A 24,230-nucleotide genomic window follows, 5' to 3' on the forward strand; every position below is an offset into this window, starting at 1 on the left:
AACAATGGCCAGCTCTTCGGTGCAAGGCCTGCACTCTTGATGTATTCCCGGTCGTATAGCTGACCCAGTGCTCACAGTGAAACAGAAAAGACACGTCCTTTCTACAGCGCTCTCCATTTCAGACAACCTCAACCAGGACGAAGCTGGACTACCAGCATCTCACAGAACTGGGGCAAAATGGAATTTTTCTTGATGGCCAAGCGTTAGGGACACAGAGTAGAATCTAGATCACAGAGTATCAGCCAAGGACAGCTGATTTCTCATCACAAGTGTTAAATAAAAGGACAAGAATTATTTTTATTCACATCCAATCTCGTGGCTGAAAGCAAAGCCTTCTTTGGATGTGGAGAGCCTGGTGCTGTGAGGAGTCCAGCTATGAGGCCCGCTGGTCATCAGGCTCCACCAGCGACTGAAGCCCAGTTCTCGGCTTCTGCTTGCTTACCTCCTACGGAGATAAGCAACTGAAAACCTTTTGTTGTTGTTTTTAAAATTAAAAACAGAGTAATGTGTATTAGAAAAGCTAGCACAGAAAAACTGTGGCTTCAGCTCAGTCTGACCAGGTCCGAGTCATGGGTGGCATTAGAATTCATCTGGCTGGCAGGCTTGTGGCCAGGACAGTCTTTCCCTTCCTTACTTCCCCACTCCAGGGCACGGCATGAAGGCAGTGGGCAGAGTCCTGGGGCTGTCCTTTCAGTGGAGTGCGTACAGCAGCAACAGAACGGTACAGACGCCGATGACCGCTCCAAGGATGAGCGAGTCACGTCGTTTCCTAAGGTTGATCCTTTGTATCAGGCTGTTCACGGCAGGAAAACGGTCTTTGAGAAATGTGGTTAAGGTCATACTTGAGAAGTCTCTTTAATGAAAAGTCACAGGAATCCCAAACAGCAAATGATCCCAAACAACAAATGTCGAGAAAGCATGGGAAAGAGAAGAGCAACCTGCATTCCCAAACTGGGGAGAACTCAATCCACCCGGGCTGCAGAGTGCACCAGCAAGATGAACGGGAAGAAGAGAACCAGTGGAGAAATAAGACAGCGCAGAGTCCGCCAGGGCTTCTGGGCCGCCTCTGCAGTTCCCTTTTCTGTCCTGTGCCCTCCCCTCAGAGACAGGGGTTCTGAAGAAAACCCGACCCTTTCTGCCCCAGGAAGGAATCCTTCTTGGACTCAGGCAATTGGGCACTAGTGAATTATTCAAAATTTTAGGTTTACTTTGCAGCACTCTGTAATAGGAAAATGGACTAAATGCTCTAGCTGCTCTATTTGGGGAACATTTTTTAAAAAGAGAGAGAGAAAGAAATTAGGAAATTTTCAATATCGGGCTTAGATAACCATCCCAACCATATTTTAGTTAGTACTTCAAGTCATTATCATACTCCCTGCATGTGTAGACCAAAGCAGCTGCACTGCTCCAGTCTTCTGGCGACACACCCTCTTTGTTGGCAGAGACATTACACCAAGATCAGAAAGAGCAATGACCATCCTCTTCTTGAGAAATGTCAGTGTATTTCCCCCATGACTATTACAGGGACACATTTGCTTGTGTATGTACAGATCCTACATCTTGTATGATCATGACTCTAAAATGTCTTCAATGTCTAGAGTACATACTCCTGGCATTAGTGTATTTCTGAATGGGAAACAAAGTTAACTGATAGAGAAACAAGTTTAAGAATCAGGAACAGGACACACATATCAAAGTGACAAAACCTTTTACAAAGTAAAACCTTTTCACAGGGAAAAATCCTTCGCTTTTTCGTGTTCAATGCAGGGATAAGGGATTATCAGGGGCTGGAGAGATAGTCAGAGGTCAAGAGTGCTTGCTGCCTGGCCAGAAGACTCAAGTTCTGTTTCCACAGCCCACAACAGGCAGTTTACAGCCACCTGTACCTCCAGTTAAACCTTCCTTTGGCCTCTGCGTGAGCACACACACAGAGATTAAAAAAATAAAATAACATCAAATTGTAGTATCAGAAAACCTTGACTGTAGAGGAGACAATTTTCAGTTTAATCTCTGGGAACTATTCCTCTCTTTTCTTTCTTTCTTTCTTTTATCTTTTTTTTTGTTTCAGTTTTTCGAGACAGGGTTTTTTTTTGCAACAGTCCTGGCTGTCCTGGAGCTCCGTTTGTAGCCCAGGCTGTCCTCGAACTCAAGAGATCCACCTGCCTCTGCCTCCCAAGTGCTGGAATAAAAGGCGTGTGCCACCGCTCAGCTCCTCTCTTGTTTCTAATAATGCAGTTCAGGGTAAGGCTGAACTTAAGCTCTGCAGGCAGAAGCATCTGTACTCAGGTGGTAAAAGAGTCCTCCCCTCGGCCAGTGGCTTTGCTAGGAATGGGCACTGGGATAGGCTAGGGGATTTGGTGACAGCTGTTAGAAAGTTTGTTCTTTTCCTATGGCCCTCAAGCTGTGCTGTAACCATCTGTCATCATAAGGGGAGAGGCAGACTAACAGAGAAAAAAGGAGATCTGTGACGGGGAAGGGCGGAGACACTGGGAAATGACAGCCTCCAGCTACTGTCAAACCCAGGTCCTCAGGTTTTGCCTTTTTGTTTTGCTTTTTACCACTTAGCCATCTTCCGAGGCCCTGAGCACACACTCTTTTGGAATGATGAGTGTTTTATCTGTGGTAGGGAATAGGCCGGGCTCGGATACTGCTCCTTTAGTAAGACTTGGGGCTTAGAGGACATATACATTCAGAGAGAAGGCACAAAACACAGTGGTAACAGATTGGAATGGACAACTCAGTTTCAACCAGTATGTAAAATAACCCAACTATCCAGCTGCCACTTTAATTTTTTATTTTATTTTTTGAGAGAGGGTCTCACTGTGTAGCCCTGGCTAGCCTGGAACTTGCTTTGTAGACCAGGCTGGCCTTGAACTCAGAGATCTGCCTGCCTCTTTCTCCCAAATACTGGAATTAAAAAAAAAAAAAAAAAAAAAAAGAATTGTGCTACCACACCTAGTTTCTATTTTATTTTCAGTGGTTACACAAAATACAAATACCTTTACATTTATTAAGTTGGTTCTGCTCTTGCTAGTGACTAAGCTTATAGTTTATAATAAATATAGTATGCCGGACTGGAGAGATGGCTCAGAGGTTAAGAGCACCGATTGCTCTTCCAGAGGTCCTGAGTTCAATTCCCAGCACCCACATGGTGGCTTACAACCATCTGTAATGAGATCTGGCACCCTCTTCTGTATACATAATAAAGAAATAAATCTTAAATAAATAAATAAATAAATAAATAAATAAATAAATAAATAAATAAATAAATAAAGTATGCCAGCTTCTTCTGGGCTGAGGCAGAGCATCACCTGAGCATCTGGGTCTAGGAGATCTTACTAGGCTCTGTGTTGTTTAACAGTTTCCTGTGAGTCTAAAACATTCCATCCAGGGAGACTGAAAGCTTCCATGGAAGATCCTTAAGCCAGGAGGTAAACAACTCAAAAATAGCTTCAGGAAGTCCCTAAAACTGACCGATTCACTAGGCCCCTCCCTGGGAGACTAAGCAGAGCTGACATACAAAGACTCTTAAAACCAGATCAGCTACCTACAACAGATTTAGACCGAAGTCACTTGGAAAGGACACTCTCCAACCTGTTGAGCTGCCTGCAGCTTGTGCTGTGTGCTCCAGGTTCCCAGCTTTTGTGAGCTGTCACCATGCTGGGGTGGGCCTTGGAAATACAGCTGTCTATGAGTCACTTCTGCTCCTATAGTAACCCTGCATCCATATTCCTGTAAGCAGCAACAATAAAACTCAATGGTTCACCAAGCTGGACTTTGGTGGTATCTGTACTCTGGTCTACAGTGGTCCCCATATATGGGATGAGTAAATGAGTGTGTTGCATCACCCCAGAAATGACATGCATTGACCTTTTATATGAGTTCTGGAGACGCAAACTCACACTGGGGACAGAGCGACATCCCCTGAGGGGAGGGGCAGTATGGTAATGATTTGATTTCATGGAAATGCATGAAAACTGCACTGGGGGCTGGGGAGAGGACTCAGTGGACAGACGTGCTTGCTGTACAAACTTGAGGAACTGAGTTTGAATCCCCAGGACTCACATAAAATGTCAATGCATAGTGCAAGCATCTGTAATCCTGGTGCTCCTGTGGAGAGATGGGGAGGTAGAGACAGGAGAATCCCTAGTAGCTTAAGGGCCAGCTAGCCTGAGGCATATAGCTTCATACAAGAAACCTGACTCAAACTAGGTGGAAGATAAGGACAGGCATCTGAGGTCCTCAGATGCCACATGTGTGCTGCAGAAACATGCAATGGATGCATGCATATACACACACAAAGAAAGAAAATTCATGGGAATTTAAAATACAAATCTTCAAATACACACACACACACACACACACACACACACACACACACACACACACACCAGTGGATCTAGGCCAGGCCACTTTTCTGAGCCTAGTTCTTTATCTGCAAAGTAAATAATTTCCTGTTTTTTCCCTTTTATGGAAATGACAAAATGAGATATGAATAGTACTGTATAAACTGTACAGCACTATATGAACTATGAAGGACTTGGCATTGTGGTTTTTATACTAGACTAATAAGAAAATTGACAAGGGATTAGAAAATGCCAAGCAAGGCAAGGTATATCCTTTTTGAAGGAGAGGGGGATAGATTATAAGGATAAAAGTACCCTTATATTACTGTAGACCAGATGATACTCAACTTTGAGTGCCCCCCCCCCCGCCCCCCGCAATCCTGTTTTGACTTGGGAAGCTAAAATGTAAAACTAACAAGCAGAGACTCCTCTGACCTTAGGCGAGTGCGGTCGCCATGCTCTGCCTGAAGTTATGTGCACCACACACAGTGTCCCCTCCCTTCCAGGTACCTGTGACGGACTCCAAGGGGGCAGGTTAGAAACACAGTGTTGGGGAGGTTAAGAGTAACCCAGGCAGGGAGTACTAACTTGATCCAGAGTTCTTAAGGGCAAGAAAAATTTGTGACTAACTTTACAAATCTAAGTCTTTAGTATTAAATCTCTGGAGTGCTGTCCCCTAGAAACGGTGCTAAACCTAAGTTTACCACACACACAGTAGGAAGTCCTCACATGGTATAATTGCTTAGGAGCTCTATAGTTACTAACAGTGCTGGTGACCTGCACCCCTACCCCATAAAACATTAAAAAGAAAGCAAGAAAAAAAACCCTCACCCCACCAACAGATTTCAGAAAGGATACTGGCCAAAGTGTTCATTTTGCTGTGAATTGACTTGAGCATTCCTCTCTGGGAAGTCATGTTTTCTTTTGTTGCCATAGCAATGCTTCAAGAGAGGGCGAGAAGAGACAACTGAGTTGGCACTGGAGAATCACCTTGCTCAATTCATCACATCTCTAAAAGTACAGTGAGCAACCAATCCTGGAATGACCACGCAGGAAATGGGTGCCGAGCACCCAGCTACCTTCCCGCTGTCTTTTTTTGACTTAATGTTACCACTGTTACCCAATGCGGTCTTTGTTATGAGTCACCTCATGTTTTCTTCAGGTAACTAATGGAATCGGACACTAAGACCGAACTCACACCTTACAAAGTGCTTCTAATGGCTTGAAAAGGACCAACTACGCAAACACTCTTCATCAGGAAAAGCTGCTAAGAATCACAGCCATAAAACCAGCCCAAGCACGTCTCCACATTCAACCAGCTCTCCACAGAGACAAACGAGGTTTCAAGAGACTAGGCAGGCAGTAGGCAGATTTGGGGGTTCACTAAATCTAAGGGAAAATGTCCATTTTTCACAGAATGTAGCCTCTTCACGTGACCACTCCGACATCCTGTGGAGAATCTGAGATAGTACTCCTTTTGCTATCACTTCTATGATCATGTGTTTTCAAGTCTTCCTGCCCCAGATATTAGACTCCTAGAGGGCAGGGTCAGTATCCACTGTGACATGTGACCCATAGGGAGTGCTTTAGATGTGAACATTAAGAAAATTGAAAGGGGGAAGTTTTGGGTAGGTATGATCAAGAATCACTGTACATATTTGAATAGTCAAAGAATGAAAGACACTCTAAAATGTATTTTAGAAAGAGTCACAGAAATTGGGGGAAAATGGTAGCTAGAGACACTTTCCTGGTTTACCTTTGACCCATTTTCCTCCACGGAGTGACACCAGAACAAAAGTAGTCATGCTGAGGAAGGACCGTCTGAAGCCGTTCCCTTGTGTAAGGAAGAGAGCCAGCTAGAGGGACTCTATGTACCTTCCCAAGCGAGAGACCCGAAGAAACACAGGGAGCCTGACCGTAGGAACCGTAGGAACCTACGAACCGTGTGTCCTGAGGTTACAGCAATGGACTCAATGCCCCTTGGCACCTGTACCTGCAGAGACTTAGGGGCTACTAGTGAGATGCTCAGCTCCCGAAGGGGACAACCCATGGGGCCATCCTTGCTGGTAAGCTGCCGGTCTTCATGGGCAAAGACTCACAGAACCAACTACCAGGTGTTCTAATGAAGGGGGGTGCTAGAGGGATGACAAATTAATCAACACTTTAATTTTACGATGGAGACGACAAAGAACGTGTAAGGGGATACCTAAAAGGATATTTACTGAAGCATTTTAGAATAGTGGGGGAAAAGGCAACAAAAATAACAGAAACACCCCACAAAGCCAGTGACCTAACAGAACAGAATCGGAACGGCACAGGACGGGCTCAGAGTGGCACAGGCTCTTTGGAAAAACCAAGGAATAGCCGTTAGGAGATGGTTACTGAAACCAGGAAAGAAGTGAGAGCTACTGACAGACAAATAGGCGGTATGTAAAAGGAAGCAGAAGAGTGGGACCACCCTTTGCAGTGTGGCCAGGAAGGCCCGGAAAGCCAGCTGTGGGGCTCTGGCCAAGGAAGGCTCGGAGCAAGCTCTGTCTCTACAGCACACGAACTCTCCACTGCTGGTCTTGTAAATGGCCAGTTCCCTAGAGAGGCAGTGATGAAGGCCAGACAATGTCATGAAGCTCCTCGAATCCAGGCCATCAGCTGGGAGCTGAGGCCTCAGCTTCCTGAATGCTGGGATTACAGGCATGTGCCATTTGGCTCAGAGGATCGATCCTTTGAAAATATCGGGAAGAAAGGGAAGCAGCAAAGAAATGGACCCTGACCGAATTCCGCCTGACATGACAACAGGGCCGTGAACAAAGCACTCCTACTTTAAAGTAGCACTACGGTCTTACAGAAAGGACCAATTCAAACACAGGACCATCTGAGTAGTGAGGACCATCTGAAACATAGAGGCCTCTGTTTCTTAAAGGGGGACTACCATTATCTCATGTGCACTCTGACTCACAAGTGGATAGACATTAAAAAATAATTTCCACAAAGCACTTTGTATTCCTTGGAGAGTAGATATTACATTAAGTTATTACCTTGTTGAATATGCATGATTTCCAGTACCACATAAAGTCTATCTAGACATACTTTCCCATCTTATCCCATCATCTGGAGTTGAGCTGAGTGAAATGTAGGCTATTATTTCAAGTGTCAAATACTTAGAGATAAAATATAAGCTTCATATAATATATAATACTTTAAAAATGATAAATCATTTATATATTTACTGGAACTTCAGATTTCTTACCAGTATTATGAACTAAAAGCATAATTACCTATCTAAAAAAATTAATTTACCTTGTGTGTATATGTGTGTCTGCATGCATGCATGCGTGCATGTGCATGTTTCTGTGTGTGTCACATGTGCATGTCGAGGTCAGAGGATGATTGTCAGGAGTTGGTTCTCTTCTTCCACCAAGGAGGTCCCAAGGGTCCAGTCATCAGACTTGGTGGCAGACACCTGTATCCTTTGAGCATCTCACTGTCTCAGAGCAGTGGTTCAGTAGGAATGCTGAGCATCTCACTGTCTCAGAGCAGTGGAATGCTGAGCATCTCACTGTCTCAGAGCAGTGGGTCAGTAGGAATGCTGAGCATCTCACTGTCTCAGAGCAGTGGGTCAGTAGGAATGCTGAGCCCTCTCACTGTCTCAGAGCAGTGGTTCAGTAGGAATGCTGAGCATCTCACTGTCTCAGTGGTTTAGTAGAGATACTGCAGCTCTAGAGTTATAAGAGATTCTAATTTGGGGAGCTGAGTACTTATTAGTCATGTGACCACAACAAAGTCCTTAATTTCTTTTCATTTCAGAGACAGTATCTACTGATCAATGTTTATTTCATGAACCAGTTACTAAGAAGATTAAATGTCCCTTATAAAGGGAGGCCACAGTAGAAGTAATGCACTACCATCTAGTGAAATTCTCATCTCTTGAGGAGCATGACTGACCTTCCCTTTTGTGAACGGGTTGACTTGATCTGTTCACTGATCTGTGCAAACAAACAGCAATGAAGTAAAACAAAAACTATTCCTACCTTATTGTTTCTTCTATCAGACGGTCAGAGCTGAAAAAAGGAAAGAAAATTCACAGTTTGGAATTATTAAACACATACTTAAAAACATTTCTTATTTTTTCTATGTTTATAAACTTTACAGCCTTTTCTGTACATAGAATAATTAAGATTTTTTTAAGTGCATCTTGAGAAAATCCTGAACTCTGAAATTAATTCAGCCACATGTAAAGTAATTTACATTTTGCTTAACTTAATTTAAACCTTCTGGTTTTTTTGGTGACATTCCTTATTATTAAAGTCTGGCTAGTTTTAACGACAGTATCAAGAAGTAAAAGTTCTTCACTCTACATAACTCAAAGTTGTCACTACTATCCATTCAAAAGGTAAGAATTACAACCAGCTTGTTGAGACAAGGTAACAAACACAGTTCTGGTGCCTCTAAGTAGTAGTGTTCAAACCTCAAAGTTCCTTCCTTTTTGGGGAAATAGTTTTGTTCTGTTTGAAAACAAACAAACAAACACAACTACACCAAATCTCAGCTCCTGAAACTTGAGAATCCAAGAATGCGAACAAAGAACAACCATGCCCCCAACAGCTCACACCAAGTAAGAAACAGCCACTCCAGGAGGAACGTACAGAGATAAGCTTGGGACTTAGTGATGGGCCTTTACCAAGCTTAACATCAGAAAGCGCAGAAAGAAACAGATTTCCAGAATTCGGCATTTATCTGGCAGCTATAAAGCATGGAGTAGCATAGAAATAAATATTTGCATTTCCCCAGCCACTTTCTACCAAAAGAATTACTCTGTTCACTCTGTAAAACAAAACACTGAGGTTTCAATTTATCAGTGATATAAAGTTCAATAAAGATGAGCTCCATAAGAACGCCATAAATACCTTGCTTAAGTTCTACAATTAAAAATTTGAAAAAGTAACAAAGATAGTGTCCTGGAACTCACTACAAAAACCAGGCTGGCCTCAAACTCGAGATCCACCTGCCCTGCCTCCTGAGTGCTGCGATTACAGGCCTGCACCACCATGCCTGGCTTACTTCAAAGTATTTTGATCAAACATTTTAGTAGGTAAAATAAAGAATTTAAGCCAGGAAGCGGTTGTGCACGCCTTTAATCCCAGCACTTGGGAGGCAGAGCCAGGCGGATCTCTGTGAGTTCGAGGCCAGCCTGGTCTACAGAGTGAGATCCAAGGCAGGCTCCAAAGCTACACAGAGAAACCCTTTTAACTATAACAGAAATGAAATGCTTCGGAGTTTCCATTTATTTTCTGTTATATGAATGTTTTAAAAGGACTGGAGGGCTGGGAATGTAGCTAAGTTGGTAGGGTGTATAAACTAGGTGCAGTGGCACATGCCCATAACTCCAACACTTAGAAAGTAAAGGCAGGAGGATCGCAAGCTGAAGGTTATCCTCAGCTACAGAAAGAGCAAGGTCAAGTTGGCATACAAGAGACCTTGTCTCCAACAAACAAACAAATGAACAATCAATCAAACAAATGAATAGGACTGGAACTTTGAAAACCAGATGAATCACAACATTCTATAAAATAGCACTTTGTAATTGGTTTTGAATCCTCTTATATATGGAGTAAGAGCTAACCAGAAATACTTTTCTTTTTTCTTCAGCTCAACCTACATCATGGTCAAGGTTCAAGCGTGTGGCTATCTGAGCCCATCTCAGGGACTTTTCATACCATAAGGTTAAAGGAAATAACCTAAGGGAAAGCGGCTTGCAAAGGGCGTAACCTGTAAGTCCGCTTGCTCTAGATAGGCACTCTGATGTCTCTCAGCTGCTCTCTAGTCTAGGGTCTCCTTTCACAATTCTAAAGACTTAAAAATGTATGTGTAAGTGTGTGTTTGTGTGTACAGGTGCCTGTGGAGACCACCAACGGGCAGGCCATCGGATCTCTGGAGCTGGGAACCGAATGCAGGCCTCTGGAAGAGCAGCGAGAGCTCTATGTCCTGCAGCTGCCCTCCAACCCTCGTAGTTGTTACCGTAAACAACGTCCACATCTCAGTCTAACTCAAAAGCTGCCCTTATGAAGCTTCCCCTTATCTACCAGTGTATACAGGCAAAACCATTCTTCTTTACATTATGACAGTATGTCCTCACATCAGTTCACTCGAGAATATAATATGTAGTGTACTTCGGATATTATGCTACAGAGAAAGAAAAGGGAAGGCTTTGAAAATACACCATCTCAGAGGATATCCCACTTATTTGTTTACTACTTCTCTAAGCAGTGTGAGTTCCCAGGGGTAAAGACTGAGTCTGATGCATCTTTGATTCCCCAGAGTCTAGAACAGTACCTGGCACACAGGAGATACTCATTAAATGCTTAATAAATGAATGGATAAAACGAGTAACAGACACTTCTTGCATTAATAAAATATCAATCAAGATTAGCACTGAAATAATCCTTACAATCCTGTAAGTTTTCCACAGAAGGACACACACACACACACACACACACACACACACACACACATTTTTATAATCATAATTTTATAATTCCTCATTAGATATAGTTCCTCCATTTGAAGTCTTTTGTTTAAGAAAGGCATGTGCCAACTGAAAACAGATTTGATTTCACTACTGAACCAGCAAGTTCAAATTAAAGAAAAATGAGCTGTGTGTAATAGCTCATAACTATGATCCAGCTGTGGGGCAATTCTATAACCCTAGTTCTGAGGACATGGAGGCAGGAGGATCAGAAGTTCAAGGTCATCCTTGGCTAACCAGTCATTCTGCTTTGCCATTTATTTCAATATTTGAGGTAAATGGACCACTTGAGACAAATCTGTAACAGAGAACTTTGAAATAGCCCATGAACAGAATGAAAGACACACAATGGAACAAATGCCACCAGCTCAGATCAGCTGAAATTCCAATTCTCTACTACACAAATGAGCCCGGGTAGAGCTGAGAGATTCCTTAGGACTTCTTCAATGTGCTTCCCAGGTTTTCCCTTCAGAACACTGCTGTCTGAGGACTACTTAACTACCATCATGTCCTTCTTGTCACCTGGGCTGACAACTCTGAACTCAGGAGCCAAACCAAGTCTTTGATTCCCTTTAAGTTTCATCTAGCTGGTTGTGGTCATGGCAATGATAAACATTTTTTTTTTAATCAAATAATGCTTTGTAAACATTTTCTCTCTGCCTATGGTGTTCTCTCCTTGGAGTAACATTTCACACATGCATGCACAAAACCAGACTACGTATGCATGTACATAAATTATTTCCCTGTAGTTACATGTGGATAACAACAAGCAGCAACTAGGAACTTAGCACCAAGGCTGCTGTGTAAACCTGCTGTCCAGATGGGTGAGTGGGACTGTTAACCAGCCAGCCAGGCTTCCCTGCCAGCAACCCCACAGCATATAACATTCAGTAACACTCAATACTCAAGAAAGCCAAGGTCAAATCCTTAAATGCCAGGATTCTGTATTATTTCACTCACTGATGTTATATCTGACCATTATATAACTTAAATTCTATGATATTTATTAAACTACCTACAGTGCAACCATGTAGAAAACTTTTTAGAGACTTATTTTAAATTATGCTAATTATGTGTGCACGTGCATGTGCTGAATGCAGGTGCCTGTAAAGGCCAGATGCATTGGTTCTCTTGTAGTCAGTGTTACTGGTAGTTGTGAACTGCCTAATGTGGGTGATTGGGAAATGAAACTCCAGTCCTCTGCAAGAGCAGCACGTACTCTAAACTGCTAAGCCATCCCTCCAGCCCCATAAACACACACACACACACACACACACACACACACACACACCCAGCATATAAAAAGGGTTGTTGGTGTAGTCCCTTTCTCTTTCAGTATTTACTGTTCTTGTCTTTTTGGCTGTGATCCTAGCCTTCAATGGCTAAGCCATCTGTCAGACCTACTATTTACTTCTGTTGATCTTATATATGTACTATGTTCTTATGTACAGGACGGGCTGACAAAATCTTGGCATGCATTATCTCTGCAACCCTGGGCAGTCTTTGCCATCAGAACCACTTTGAGGAACAGCACAGAAACAAAAAATCGGAGGACCTGGGCTCAAATCTCTGTGAGTTCCAGACCAGCCAGTACTACACAGTGAGACCCTGTTTCAAAACAGAAAGAAAAAAAAAAAGTCCAGTGGTGATTAGCAGAGTGCTTGCCAAGTATGCATGAAGCTCTGAGTTCAAACCCCAGTACTACACAAGCTGGGCATGGAAGCACAAACCTGTAATTTCAGCACTTAGTATAGGCAGGAGGATCACAAATTCAAGATATTTGACTACGTAGTGGGTTCGAGGCTAGTCTGGGAAGACCCTGTCTCAAATAAAAAATTGAGCCTAACTAAAATATTTCTACAAAAAACTTTAGACTATACAAATTACATGGCTGGTAAAATTTAAAATTAAATTAAAAATACCAAAACCCTAAACATAATTGAATAATGTCATATGAAAATTAATTAATAGTTAAAAGGCAATAAAATAATTCTTTCCTCATTTATAGATATGGTTAGACCTAAGGTAACACAAATAGATATGTGTACATTCTCAATGTCTGCTAAGTGGTCAACAGAATGAAAACAAACAAGTTATCAACTACACATTGTATGATGTGCTTTGTACAATGGTTCTGTATCTGAAAGGTTACTGGGAATAAATTCTTTGAAATTTCAGAATGCTGTTAGCTTTATCAAGTGACTTAACTTTAATGGCATTCAACTTTATGTAACACAAGCTTGCATTCCACTTTAAACGTGAAAAAATGAGAGAAGCCAAGTAATGCGCTTTCAGAGTAACTGGTCTTTCAGTTCTCTATAAAATCAGGTCACGACAGTTCCTTGTTACAACAAATATAAAAATTTAAAGAAACAACCCACAGGAAGGCAGCGAGGCCTGGACAAATAGCAAACATTAGGAAAGGTGTGTTTAGTAAAAGCTATAGTATTAAACAGTTATGAGACCTCGACCTACATCCTCTCCGAGTCTTGTTTCTTCATCTGCACACAGAGGGATGCTTCTTAGAGACTTACTAAAGAATTTACATTTGCACACTTTTCTCTCTCTGTGCGTGTGGTATATGCACATATGTGTACAAGTGCATGTGTTAGTGGACATGCAAAGCCAGAGGAGGGTGTCAGGTGTTCACCTTTTTTCACTCTCTGCCCTAGTCCTTGGAGGTATGGTTTCTTTCCAAAACTGGGCTCATGTTTTCCAGCTAGCTGGTGGTCAGCAAGCTGCAGCATCCTGTCTCCATGCTTGGGTGCTGGTCCCAGGCACATGTGAGAGCACTTCGGAGTGCTAGGAGTTGACTCTAGGCCTTCATGGTTGTGCAGCAAGTGCTCTGAACCAGAAGCTATCTCTCCAGCCCCAGAATTTAAAATTTCAAAAGGAATCCACTTTACAAAGCAAAAGATAACTGGTTACATGAATAATTTCCTATAGTCCTTAAAATTAATTTCTTATTTGTGCATGTATATTAAGTATTCAATAAGTATTTGTAGTCTTCTACACTAGGGTATAATGTATACTCATATTTATGAAAACAAAATCGGCAGCTTTGCTTATAATCACTGATACATACAGCTAGGTGTTAAGTGTTATGGGCACAACTGGGGCTGGAGAACCAAACATGCTAACGGTAGACTAAGTTCTCCCCCATGAAATTTACACTCAAGGAGGGCCCGAGAGGGAAAGGACAGAAAGAACAAAGCGCCAGACACTGTCATAAGTGCTTTGCGGGAAACAAGACAGAGGCTTTGTTAGGCCATAGGACGGGTGGGCTGGCTGAGTTAATGTGTAGGGACGGCCTCCTTGAGGAGGGGCAGGTAAGCACAGAACCTGAACTTGTCAGTAGACAAGGTCTCTGGAAGAGCAAGCAAACAGTGGACAAAACAAAGCAAAGACACAAAGAGGATGACAGGGAAGGGCTTGGCCTCTGGGAAATGAAAAGATGTGGCAGGCAGCTAGCTGCAAAGGGATGAAGATGGAGTTAAGAGGGTTAGGTAAGATGACCCACATGGAGGGTGCTGCAGACCCTGGGGAAGCTAATTCAACGGAGGGAATGGGGAAGGAGGGGACTAATCAAAGTAGAACTTCTTTCAGGGAGTGGATGAGGTGAAGAGGCTCTGCTTCAGCACACTACGTCTGCTCAGTCTGTAGGCTAGCAGAAACAGAAAGCCCAAATGGATGCTAACGGCTGGCTAAAAACTTCACCAGAGCCCCGAGCATACCACATTCTCCCAGGCAGTTTTCCAACCCCTCTGGCAACAAGAATGATTTATGCCTCACGCTGAGCTGTTTACAGTGAGCCACCTACTGGCCAGGGATATTCAGACTTCTTGCCCTTTATCTAAGATATCCACACAACTTATAACTAGGAAACCTTCCCACAAAGGAAACCCTGAGCTGGATGGACTCACTGCTAAACCCTACATACGTAAGAAGGACACAACACTAAGCCTGCACAAACTCTTTCAGAAAACAGAAGGGGACACATCCCAAGTCACTTAAAAGGGACAGCATTACTCGTGATAAAAGCCACACAGGGACATTTCCATAATAGAAAACCAGATTATACTTCATAAGAATAATGCAAAATTCCTTAAAATAAGTCCAGCAGTTACAGAAAAGAAGTATTTCATAATCAATTGGGATTCCATAAACGCAATACTAGTTTAATGTTTGAAAATAATGTAATTTATCATATTACAGTAATTAAGGAGAAGCAACTGTTCTCCTCAATAGTTGGAGTTAATTAATTAATTAAAACACTGAACCCCATTCATGATAAAAACTACTAGCAAGGAGGAGCCTGGAAACAATGCCCTCAATGGCAACAAACAACAACAAACCCTCCTTTTGCCTAGATCTAAGTTCCTGAATAACACTTGCTAATAAAAGAAACTGAGGCTGCTTAGTAAAGTGGCTGAGCTGAGGGAGGAAAATGTAGCATGAGCCATGAATGTTTCATGCTACCAGATGTCAAATGACAGATGCTAACCCAAATGAGGCTCAATGATGTAAGGAACAAAGTAACCACAGACCCAGACAAAAGCACCTGAGTCTATGCTGAGGAACAGAATAAATATATGAAGAGACAGCTCTTCCTTACAGATCTAAAGTCAGTGGAAGAAGGACTGACGAAACACAACCACCAGGAGAAAGAACACTGCAGTAAGAGTGAGATCAGACAGGAAGGGTAAACGGAGTGAGAACATTTTGAGGAGAAACAGTATTGTGGAGTCTACAAGAATCTTCTTTTATATCTGTTTTTTTTTTTTTTTTTTTTTTTTTTTTAATTAGGGACTGGGGGTCAGGGGCTAGAGAGATGGCTCAGCGGTTAAAAGCATTGACAGCTCTTGCAGAAGTCCCGAGTTCAATTCCCAGCAACCACATGGTGGCTCACAGCCATCTATAATGGGTCTGATGCCCTCTTCTGGCATACAGATGTACATGCAGATAGAGCATCATACACATAAAATAAATAAATCTTTAAAAATATTTAAAAATAATAATAATTAGGGGATGGAGAGGGCTCAGCAGGTAAGAGCACTTGATGCTCTTACAGAGGACTTAAGTTCAGTTCCCAGTACCCACATGGTGGTTTACAACCTTTTACTACAATTCCACAGGTCTAACACCCTCTTCTGGCCTCTTCAGGCACCAGGAATGCATACAGGACACATATATGTAGGCAAAACACTCATACAAATAAAATTACATTTTAATTTATCCTGTGTGTGTGTGTGTGTGTGTGTGTGTGTGTGTGTGTGTGTGTGTGATGTCACAGCATACAAGCAGAGGTCAGAGGAAAACTTCTATGAGTTGATTCTTTCCTTCCACCATGCAGGTCTTTGGATTGATCGCAGGCTTGGCGGAAGTACCTTTACCCACTGAGCCATTTTTCTAGCCCTGATTCTTTTTTTGGGACAAAGTCTCAATATGTTGTTCAGTCTTGCCTCAAATTTATAATCCACACATTTCAACCTCCCATATAGATCTCATTATACTTATTATAACAGGAAATATATTTAGCACAGTGTATACACACACACAGAGTCATAGGGCTAGGGGTGTATTAAATGATAGCATGCTTGCCCAGCATGCAGAAGGACCTCTGTTCCATTTCTACTGGAAGAGAAAGAACACATTAATCATTTCCAGCTGTGAACTCTGCAAGTTACAGTAATGACTGGCCCAGCAAGACATGCCCACTTGTGCAACAGTGGCATGAACACTGTGGGACTAACCAACTACTTTTTGACTGGATTTAAGGCCCACTCCACCAGATGAAATCTATACCTGACACCATTATGAGGCTAAGCACCTATGACAAGATACGTCATAGGCTAAAGGAGAGAATTTACTACTGTTATTCTGATAAATAGGACTTAATATTAAACCATCACTATACCCATGGACTAAGGCACCTCTCAATCCTCAAAAATGAAGCTTCTGTTTGCAGTAGGTGATGATTAAAACAGATCTGAAACTGGGAAAGATGAAGAGAATAAGAGATGACAGAATTTTCATCCCTAAGGGATTATATACACCACACCCCCTCTTCAAGGCTCAGGATCATTGTGGAGGTCAGGGCAGAAAGTATGTAAGAGCCAGAGTTGGCCGATGACATGGTAACAGTGTTTCTCAAACAGCAGGGCAGGCACACATAGGAACTCACACCAGTTGTGACATATGCACAAGATTTGTGCAAGCCCAGACCAGACCAAATCCCAGCAGAGAGGGGTATTAGTGTGCTGTTAGCTGCTGGGAAAGAAAGGGTCAGTTTCCTCTAAGAGTGTAGCCCATGATAAATGAACCACGCTCCAGCAGAAGGACACACCTCCAAGAATATTTGGGCTGCACAAATTGGTTTCGATGGGGGCAAAAAAATGATACAAAGTTGGGTGGGAAAAGAAGTGGAGGTGTATCTGGAAGAGCTGAGGGAGGGAGAGGGAGGGAGGGAGGGAGGGAAAGACCAGAACTCACTTGGAAACTGTGTTCTGACACCGAGTAATGCCTAAATCCTCTAGCTCATATCAAGACCCTGCTCCACTACACTTCTACTTGCCTCTGTTTCTTTTCTCACAAGAATGTTGAAAGGAATACATATAAAGTACTTCGAAACAAAACCAAGATACATTCTATTTTCTCATCCTTTTTTATAACTTTAAACAAGTAGATTAGATACATGTACTTGAACTGCTTCACTTTTCCCTGTAAATAAACAATATCAAACTCCTACAAGATTTACTGTGAATAATCAAAATAAAAACACAACTTTCTGAAAAACTATTATAAAATATAGTGTAGGAAATATTCTGAAGTCTTGAAATAAAGGTATTAACATGAATTGTTATTTTGGTATACTCTTTTAGACATCAATAATTTACTTATTTTTGTGTGCACACGTGTATGATTGTGGGCATGCACATGTCACAACACACTGTGGAGATCAAAAGACAACTAGTAGGAATCAATTTTCTCCTTCTACTATGTGGGTCCTGGGGATCAAATTCAAGTTGTCATGCTTGGCAGCAAGAGCCTTAACCCTCTGAGCCATCTTGTTGGGTTTCAAATAATTTTTTTGTCTTATGTGTGTATATGTTTGTTATGAATGCATACGGTGTGTATGTGTGTGTGTATGTGTGAGTGAGTGCAGAGAGCAGAGGACACCCTCGGGTACCACTCCTCCTTACTCACCTTGTTTAGAAAGGGTCTCTTGTTGGCTGCTGTCTATGGCAGGCTAGCTGGCCCAGGAACTTCAGATCTCGCCTGTCTCCTCCTCCTCCCACCTCACTGTTGAGCACTGGGATTACAGACCCAGGCTACTGCATCTGGTCTGAACTCAGGTACTCACGCCTATGCAGGAAGCACTTTCCACATACCGAGCCAGCTCTCCAGCCCAAATCACTCCTGCTGAAGGAAACTACTGTATTTCTGATGTCTTCCTTACTTTCTTGAGAGACAGTCCCACTGCATAGGCTAAGCTGGCCTGGAATTCACTACGTAGCTCAGGCCAGCTTTAAACTAGTGAGCCTCAGCCTCCTAAATGCTGGGATATTTAAACAGGTCTTCCCATGCTCAGCTGACTGTCTTTTTTGAGGCAATAAATACAGAAACACTAATACAATCTGATTTTTTCTTTTGTATTACTTGAATATCATACCTTTTGAATTACTCTGTACTCTAGGACTATATTGATATAGTTCTGGATGCAATGCAAAATTCTTTCATGGTGGTCTTACCCAACACATGGACAACTCCCAAGGCTATAAGGCCTATAACTGTATACTCTAGAAGAGACTGCCCCTGTGGCAATCAATATGCAACAACTAAAAGAATTAGGGCCCCGTACAACGGCTCAGCGTGCTGCCAAGGCTAGGGACATGAGTTTGATCCCTACAGCCACATGGTGGAAGGAAAGAAGAGATCCCTAAACCTTGTTCTCTGACCTTCACGTGCACGCTGTGGCACAAACCCTGCAAACACAAAATACATTTTAAAACTGTAATTTAAGAAAAAGGAGCTGGAGAGATGTGCACTGGTTAGAGCGACTGCCATGCAAGCATGATGACCACAGTTCAGACCCCCAGAATCCATGGAAGTACCAGGCAGGTGTAGTGGCCCAGCTGGAACTCAAGCTTCCGCATGAGGAGACAAAGGGTCCTAAGAGCAAGGTGGCCAGAAAGACCAGCTATACTGGTGGGCTGCGAGCTTGGGAGACCCTGCCTTAATGAATAAGGTGGAAGAGTGGGAGAGGATTAGCCCTAGCCTCAGGCCTCTACAATCATATATCCACACATGTGCGCGCGCGCACACACGCACGCACGCACACACACACACACACACACACCCCACAAACACACAAAGATGGATAATAAAACCAAAAAACCAAAAACCAGTTCTAAAAACTAGAAGAATCACAGCTCCTAAAGAGATCTTAATTGGCCAAATGGTTAGTTCACAGGTGGAGCACTTGCCTAGCATGATTCAATCCTCAAAACCACATACAAGACTTGATATTACTCTGTGTGTGTGTACATGTACATGCATTTATACAACTGTGCTGAGATATGCTCTTACTGTTGCCCAGACTGGTCTTGAACTGGTGGGTCAAAGAAACCATTCTGACTCACTTTCCTAAGTAGCTGGGATTGTAGACATGCACCACCACACCCTGCTCTATATTTCATTTTATTTTTATGTGTATGTGTGTTTTGCCTACATGTGTGCCTGATGCCTGTGTAGGCCAGAAGAAGACATTAGATTCCCTGGGACTGAAGTTACAGACAGTTGTGAGCCATCATGTAGATGCTGGAAATTGAGCCCAGGTCCTTTGCAAGAGCAGCTGGTGTTCTTAACTACTGAGCTATTGCTCCAGTCCCTCGTGTCTTGATTTTAACAGCTTACATTTAAAGTGGTGGCCTTTTCAGGGAAATAAATTCAACAGTACCTTAAGCTTACCAGACATAACCAACTAATGACATTCAGTAACAAACAGCAGACGAACTCCTAACACTGACTATTATGAATACTCAAGAGCTGACAAGCTGAGTTCAGAGAAGACCATTTTGATCCTTAAGTTTTACCACAAAATACAAACAAGATAAAAAAAAATGGAGAAAACCAGATGACACAGGAGTAGAATGTGGGGACTTGTTTAAAACACATCTACACTTCATCCAATCGTCTGCTGAAATCTCGGGAAACAAGGTTTTTTTTTTTTTCATTTTTTTCTTTCTTTTTCTTTTTTGATATTTGGCCTTGTTCCCCTTTATAAAGCTTCATTAATAAGTAAGTGGTAAGAGACCATTCCAGCGTGAGTTATCAGTATTCTTATGGTACCATTAATAACTTGCAGAAGGGTAACAGCAGCACAGTAGCAGTCTGGTAAAGAGAAGACAGGCAAAGAGCGGAGTAAAATCCTCAAAGGGTATCTTTCAATTATGGCCGATGAGCTGGCATCCATTTCTACCATAAATTCTCACCAGCAAAACCCTTACTCTAATACAGGCAGCACTTACTTCCGAAGGTGGTCATGTTCTTTCAAAAACAGTTCTGTTCTCCTGTTGTTCACTCCAGACCCACTTTTATACGACCTAGAACAACGTCAAGAAAAGACAAGAACACTTTGAAGATGCTGCACCATCAGGTTAAGGGGCTAACCCTGAGACAGCAGAAGAGACCACAGTTTCCAATAAACAATCAGAACACAATGTGTTTCATTTCCCTTGAAAAACACTATTACAGACGTCAACATAAATGTTCCTCCAGATTAGATTTAGGGGTGTTCTGTTCTTCACCAGCCCAACCCCATCTTAAGAGAGGACCTTACTTTCCTTTGTGTACTACCTTCTGCATCATTTTCTCCAACAGAAGCAAAACTTTACACTAATTAGCACATGGCACACTGCGCAAGAAAGCTACTGAAACGATGTAACCCTTCACAGCAGTGTCAGCCTGAGGAACACTGAAACCCAACTGTTCCATCTTGGTTCACTTCAGGAGTTCCACGTTCATTGCCAGCACAATAAAGTTACCAAAGTGACATTTTACTTCTATCAATATTATTATTTTCCTGCTTTCCACTAGTAGTAAGAATCAAGAACACTTTGTTTCTTTTCTTGTTTGTCTCTTTCTTTCTTTTTTTTTTTCTTTTTTTTGAGGCAGGGTCTCTCTATGTAGCCCTAGCTGTCCTGGAAGTCATTATGTAGAACAGGCTGGCCTTGAACTTACAGAGATCTGTCTGCCTCTGCCTCTTGAATGCTGAGATTAAAGGTGTGTGCCACCACAACTGGCCTTTTAGAACGAATTTTTAAAAATTCTCAAACTGTACCAAGGCCTACAAAAACAGGATCTGGTGACGGTATGGAAGAAAAGAGCAAATCTCATGGACTGAGGTCATTGTAAAATGCTCAAAGTCCTTAGTTTCATATAAGGCTTTGATTTTGCATTAAACCTGGAAACTTCTACCCACATACAAACATATTTCAGAATTTCAGGGACGTTAACAGTTATCTGAATATGTAAGTGGTAGGTCAACAGAGAGAAGCCAAAGACAGGGCAATGGACAGTTACTGGCGATCATGCCATTCTTAGCGGATCCTTCAAGCTGGACTTAAGATGAAGGGCCCCTGGGAAAACTGGGAGATGACAAAGCAGATCCAGCCCATACTGTAACAGGGCACAAAGACAATGGAATGGAAATCAAAAACCCCAAATCTAAATCCTGGTTGTGCTACTCAATTTGCAATTAACCACAGATGTAGCCTAAATCCACATAAACATTCTATGAACATGAAAGGTAACTTACTCAATATCTTTTCGTACTGATCCCATGAGATTCTCCCTTTCCCGTATTGCCATAAAGTTTGCTTTGGTTTTATGGAATTCATGTGTATAATCCTGAAATAAATCAATATCCAGTCTCAACACAAACTATTAAAGTACTTTTATCCCTCTAAAGTAGCTATGCGTGGTGGCCATCAGGTTACACGATTCAAACACTAAGCATTTCACCACCTAGTACCATAGCACACAGAATTATAAAGACAAAAGTCTAAGACAAAATGATTTCAGATAGCATAGGGTAAAAGAGCAGAGAGATTTTTCTACTCAGTGGTGTACTTAATAAGGCTCATGGCTTATTTTTTTTCAAACCTTTGCCCCCATCCCCATCATCCCTTCAGTGTTGGGGATCCAACCCAGGACTTCACAAACGCAAAACAAATGCTCTACCACTGAGCTACACCCTCAATTCATTTTCAAGTAAGTTTATAGTTTTTGTCTATTTTCCTATTTTGTCTTTTGTGTTTATATTAATTCTGTGTATATTAAACAAATGAGTCATTTGTTGTAGTTTCTGACATTAGATCTTCCTTAGCTCTTTATTGCTCAGAAATTATATTATAAATTTCATCCAGGCTCTATTTGGAACTTTGATGGTTTTTCTTTCCTCTCCTCCTTTCTTATGCTTTTTCTACATTTAAATCTTTGGCTTGGGGGGGGGAGTGGGAGGGGTGGGGGAGAGCTGCCAGTGAAGCACTATCTGATTGCAGCTGGGCTATAAAAAGCTGGGTGTTGATAGTGTACCCCTGTAATCCCAGCAGTGAGGAGACAGAGAAGAGAGGAGCCCTTGGGCTCACTGGCTGGTCATCCTAGCCAAACTGGCAAGCCCCAGTTCCTAGTGAGACCCTTCCTCAAAAACCTAAACAACAACTAAGGAGCAACAAACAAAGGTCAACCTTTGGCACGTGCACACACACACACCCCTTTAAAGAATTTTTACAATTTATGCATGCATGTTTGTATGTGGGTGCACGTGTGCATGGGTAGAGGTCAGAGGACAACTTGCAGGGGTTACGTTCTCTCCCTTCATCATGTGGGGCCCAAGGAGTGAATTCAGTTTATCAGGCTTGGCAGCCAGTCCCCTGACCCATGGAGCCACTTGGCTGGCCCCTAGATACAAACTATCAATTTTCCTAGTTTTTAAACAGGCCTTAACATGTGGTAGAATTTAGTACCCCTCCTCTGCACTTTCAGAACTGTATTAAGCTGTATTCTTGGTTACTCTTATATGATTCTAAACGGACTTTGGTGTCATCTTGCTATTCTAAAATAAGTAAAGAAAGTCATGCTTGGCTAGTGCACACCTGTAATCCCAGTACTTGGGAGGTGGAACAAGAGGATCAGGAATTCAAGGCCAGTTTGTGTAAAGGAAACTCTGTCTCAAAATAAAATTAATTCATTAATTAAAAAAAAAAAACAAAGAGTTGGGTATGGGCACACACTTACACACTTGTAATGTTAGCATTTGGAGGCTGAGGCAGGAGGATGAAAGTTAGGGAAAAGTCTGGACTACAAAGCTAGACCATAGATAGAGTCTGCCCCAAACAAAAATCACTTCCCATGTTTTCCTTTATATATGTGTATATAAGTTTTCATTTACCCACAAGAGAGTTTTGAACTCCTGATACTCTTGTCTACCTCCCAAGTACTGGGATTACAGGTATATACCATCACATCTGGCTGTGTGTGTGTGTGTGTGTGTGTGTGTGTGTGAGAGAGAGAGAGAGAGAGAGAGTGAGTGAGTGAGTTTTCATTTTCTGGTGCTCGTGACTGAATAAGGACTTCATTTATACTATCGCTATGCTGCCCCACCCCCCAAGCCCCTTTCATTATATTTTCTAATAAGTCATTGTTTATACAGAGGATAATGGCTTGCTTTAGATATACCATCTTTACTGAATTTGTTTCTAGCTTTTCACTTAACTTCTTGGTTTATGAGACATATATGATCTTATCATGCCATATATTAGGAAGTTTGCTTCTTCCTTTCAAATATTTATCTCTCAGGTTTTGCTGTTGTTTTTATTAACTGTACCAACAAGAAACTCCACAGCAATGTCAGACATTTATGGTGGTTATAAGTACTCTTTTCTTGTTTTTTTTCTTTAAGTCAGGGTCTAATTTAGTCTACTGTACCCTTGAACTTCTGATTCTCCTGCCTCTTCCTTCTGAGCGCTGGAATTATAGGCCTGTACCAGCACATCCAGTTCTATGCAGAACTGGGACTTAAACTCAGGGCTTTGTATACACCAGGCAAACACTCTGCTACCTAAGCTGTATCCCCAACTCCCCTTTTCTTTAGTGAGAACGAACGCTTTCAGTGTTTTCCCATTGGCCATAATCCTAGTTCTCAACCTGACATTCACATTTTGCATTAGGGCAAATTGTTTTTAGTTCTTTGTATGTGCGTTAGTGCATATGTGGTGGTTGGGAAGAAAATGGCCCCTACAGAGAGTGGTACTATTGGGAGGTACGGCCTTGTTGGAACAGGTGGGTCTTGTTGGAGGAAG

The 24,230-nt window shown here is 42.2% G+C and overlaps 1 protein-coding gene across 4 annotated transcripts in view; it reads right to left on the bottom strand.

Moving 5' to 3' along the window:
* Positions 1 to 272: 272 nt before the first annotated feature.
* Gosr1 (golgi SNAP receptor complex member 1) overlaps positions 273 to 24,230 on the bottom strand; it is a 34,518-nt gene continuing 10,560 nt past the window's right edge. For all 4 annotated transcript variants that reach the window (XM_059271241.1, XM_059271243.1, XM_059271242.1 and 1 more), the window contains 5 exons: positions 21,686 to 21,777; positions 20,397 to 20,471; positions 8,372 to 8,401; positions 5,205 to 5,287; positions 273 to 815 (listed from right to left, as the gene is read on the bottom strand). In XM_059271241.1, the coding sequence (XP_059127224.1) occupies positions 691 to 815; positions 5,205 to 5,287; positions 8,372 to 8,401; positions 20,397 to 20,471; positions 21,686 to 21,777 (405 nt within the window). In that variant the 3' untranslated portion in view covers positions 273 to 690. The remainder of the gene's footprint in view (positions 816 to 5,204; positions 5,288 to 8,371; positions 8,402 to 20,396; positions 20,472 to 21,685; positions 21,778 to 24,230) is intronic.

Source organism: Peromyscus eremicus, chromosome 8a (genome assembly GCF_949786415.1).
Source record: "Peromyscus eremicus chromosome 8a, PerEre_H2_v1, whole genome shotgun sequence".
In the NCBI taxonomy this organism is placed as follows: domain Eukaryota; kingdom Metazoa; phylum Chordata; class Mammalia; order Rodentia; family Cricetidae; genus Peromyscus; species Peromyscus eremicus.